The 3,578-nt window shown below is 56.1% G+C and overlaps 1 protein-coding gene across 1 annotated transcript in view; it reads left to right on the top strand.

Moving 5' to 3' along the window:
* LOC114072683 (liprin-alpha-3-like) overlaps window positions 1-3,501 on the top strand; it is a gene marked incomplete at its 3' end in the record, with an annotated part of 8,979 nt that extends 5,478 nt beyond the window's left edge. The window contains exons 2-3 of the mRNA XM_027910548.1: window positions 248-418; window positions 3,250-3,501. Of these exons, the coding sequence (XP_027766349.1) occupies window positions 248-418; window positions 3,250-3,501 (423 nt within the window). The remainder of the gene's footprint in view (window positions 1-247; window positions 419-3,249) is intronic.
* Between the last annotated feature and the right edge of the window lie 77 nt (window positions 3,502-3,578).

Genomic DNA, 3,578 nt, shown 5'->3' with positions numbered 1-3,578 from the left:
CATGGGGAGGTCATGGGGGGTCCTGGGGTGGGTCAGGGGGGGTCCTGAGGTTGCCGCTCAGGGGTCACCAAGGGGTCACAACCCCGGGGGGATGCAGGGGGGTGGGGGGGGGAGGGTCAATCAACCCCTCCCCCACCAACACACGGTTGGATTTTTTGGGGGGTGGGGGGGACCATTTAAAGCTCAGATTTTTGGGGACTGTTGAAAGGTCCCAGCTGACCCCCCCTCCCCAAATTAAACCCCCCAGGGCCCCCCCGAGCGGCGTCGGGAGGCGGAGCTGGAGGCGTCGCTGGGCCGGCACCGCGTGGCCACCCTCTGGAGGCAACTGCAGCGGCTCCAGGACGAGGCCACCAGCGCCCAGAGGGAGCTGGCCCGGGCACACGAGGCGGGGGCCAAGCTCCAGAGGGACCTCAAGGAGGTGGGATGGGAAAAAATGGGAAAAAACGGGGAAAAAATGGGAAAAAACGGGGAAAAAATGAGAGAAAATGGCTGAAAATGGCTAAAAAATGAGAGAAACTGGGACAAACTGGGACAAACTGGGAGCTGCCCCAGGCACACGAGGCGAGGGCCGAGCTCCAGAGGGACCTCAAGGAGGTGGGATGGGAGAAAATGGGAAAAAATGGGAAAAAACGGGAAAAAACGGGGAAAAAATGGCTGAAAATGGCTAAAAAATGAGAGAAAATGGGGGTAAATGGGACAAACTGGGACAAACTGGGACAAACTGGGACAAACTGGGAGCTGGCCCGGGCACACGAGGTGGGGGCTGAGCTCCAGAGGGACCTCAAGGAGGTGGGATGGGAGAAAATGGGAAAAAACGGGAAAAAACGGGAAAAAACGGGGAAAAAATGGCTGAAAATGGCTAAAAAATGAGAGAAAATGGGGGTAAATGGGACAAACTGGGACAAACTGGGACAAACTGGGAGAAACTGGGAGCTGGCCCGGGCACACGAGGCGGGGGCCGAACTCCAGAGGGACCTCAAGGAGGTGGGATGGGGGAAAATGGGAAAAAACGGGAAAAAACGGGGAAAAAATGGCTGAAAATGGTGAATATTTGAGAGAAACTGGGACAAACTGGGACAAACTGGGAGAAACTGGGAGCTGGCCCAGGGCACACGAGGTGGGGGCCGAGCTCCAGAGGGACCTCAAGGAGGTGGGAGTGGAAAAAATGGGAAAATGGGAAAAAACGGGAAAAAACGGGAAAAAACGGGGAAAAAATGGGGAAAAACTGGGAAAAAATGGCTAAAAATGGGACAAACTGGGACAAACTGGGACAAACTGGGACCTGGCCCGGGCACATGAGGCGGGGGCCAAGCTCCAGAGGGACCTCAAGGAGGTGGGAGTGGGAAAAAACCTGGAAAATTGGGAAAAAATGGAAAAACGGGGAAAAAATGGGCAAAAATGGTGAATATTTGAGAGAAACTGGGACAAACTGGGACAAACTGGGACAAACTGGGAGCTGGCCCAGGCACACGAGGCGGGGGCCAAGCTCCAGAGGGACCTCAAGGAGGTGGGAGTGGAAAAAACCTGGAAAATTGGGCAAAAATGGGAAAAATGCCTAAAAATGGCAAAAAAATGAGAGAAAATGGGGGTAAATGGGACAAACTGGGACAAACTGGGACAAACTGGGAGAAACTGGGAGCTGGCCCCAGGCACGCGAGGCGGGGGCCAAGCTCCAGAGGGACCTCAAGGAGGTGGGATGGGAGAAAATGGGAAAAAACGGGAAAAAACGGGAAAAAACGGGGAAAAAATGGCTGAAAATGGTGAATATTTGAGAGAAACTGGGACAAACTGGGACAAACTGGGACAAACTGGGAGCTGGCCCGGGCACACGAGGCGGGGGCCGAGCTCCAGAGGGACCTCAAGGAGGTGGGAGTGGAAAAAAACTGGAAAATTGGGAAAAATGGGGAAAAACGGGGAAAAAATGATAAAAAATGGGAGAAAATGGGGGAAAATGTCCCCAGTGGTGTCCCCAATGTCCCCAATGTCCCCAATGTCCCCAATGATGTCCCCAATGATGTCCCCAATGTGTCCCCAATGTCCCCAATGTCCCCAATGTCCCCAATGGTGTCCCCAATGATGTCCCCAATAATGTCCCCAATGGTGTCCCCAATGATGTCCCCAATAATGTCCCCAATGATGTCCCCAATGATGTCCCCAATGATGTCCCCAATAATGTCCCCAATGATGTCCCCAATGATGTCCCCAATGATGTCCCCAATGTGTCCCCAATGATGTCCCCATTAATGTCCCCAATGATGTCCCCAATGTGTCCCCAATGATGTCCCCAATGGTGTCCCCAATGTGTCCCCAATGATGTCCCCAATGATGTCCCCAATGATGTCCCCAATGGTGTCCCCAATGTCCCAAATGTGTCCCCAATGTGTCCCCAATGTCCCCAATGTCCCCATTAATGTCCCCAATGTCCCCCCAGGCTCTAGCTCAAAGGGAGGACATGGAGGAGCGCATCACGACCCTGTCCCCAATGATGTCCCCAATGATGTCCCCAATAATGTCCCCAATGTCCCCATTAATGTCCCCAATGATGTCCCCAATGTCCCCCCCAGGCTCTAGCCCAGCGGGAGGACATGGAGGAGCGCATCACGACCCTGTCCCCATTAATGTCCCCAATGATGTCCCCATTAATGTCCCCAATGATGTCCCCAATGATGTCCCCCCCAGGCTCTAGCTCAGCGTGAGGACATGGAGGAGCGCATCACCACCCTGTCCCCAATGATGTCCCCATTAATGTCCCCAATGGTGTCCCCAATGTGTCCCCCCCAGGCCCTGGCCCAGCGGGAGGACATGGAGGAGCGCATCACGACCCTGTCCCCAATGATGTCCCCATTAATGTCCCCAATGATGTCCCCAGTGTCCCCAATGTGTCCCCAATGTGTCCCCAGTGTCCCCAATGTCCCCATTAATGTCCCCAATGGTGTCCCCAGGCCCTGGCCCAGCGTGAGGACATGGAGGAGCGCATCACGACCCTGTCCCCAATGGTGTCCCCAATGTCCCCAATGTGTCCCCAATGTGTCCCCCCCAGGCTCTAGCTCAGCGGGAGGACATGGAGGAGCGCATCACGACCCTGTCCCCAATGTGTCCCCAATGATGTCCCCATTAATGTCCCCAATGTCCCCCCAGGCTCTAGCACAAAGGGAGGACATGGAGGAGCGCATCACGACGCTGTCCCCAATAATGTCCCCAATGATGTCCCCATTAATGTCCCCAATGATGTCCCCAATGTCCCCCCAGGCCCTGGCTCAGCGGGAGGACATGGAGGAGCGCATCACGACGCTGGAGCGGCGCTACCTGAGCGCCCAACGCGAGGCCACGTCCCTGCACGACGCCAACGACCGCCTGGAGAACGAGCTGGCCAGCAAGGACTCCCTCTACAGACAGGTGGGGGCACACCTGGGGGCACCTGGGGGCACCTGGGGGGACATAGGATACACCTGGGGGCACCTGGAGAACGAGCTGGCCAGCAAGGACTCCCTCTACAGACAGGTGGGGGCACACCTGGGGGCACCTGGGGGCACCTGGGGGTACATAGGATACACCTGGGCACACCTGGGCACACCTGG

Source organism: Empidonax traillii, unplaced genomic scaffold, assembly GCF_003031625.1.
Source record: "Empidonax traillii isolate 1590-97213 ecotype Southwest subspecies unplaced genomic scaffold, ASM303162v1 scaffold3707:size11396, whole genome shotgun sequence".
Taxonomy (NCBI): domain Eukaryota; kingdom Metazoa; phylum Chordata; class Aves; order Passeriformes; family Tyrannidae; genus Empidonax; species Empidonax traillii.
The sequence above is the reverse complement of the archived record's forward strand: the minus strand, read 5'-3'. Positions and strand labels throughout refer to the sequence as shown.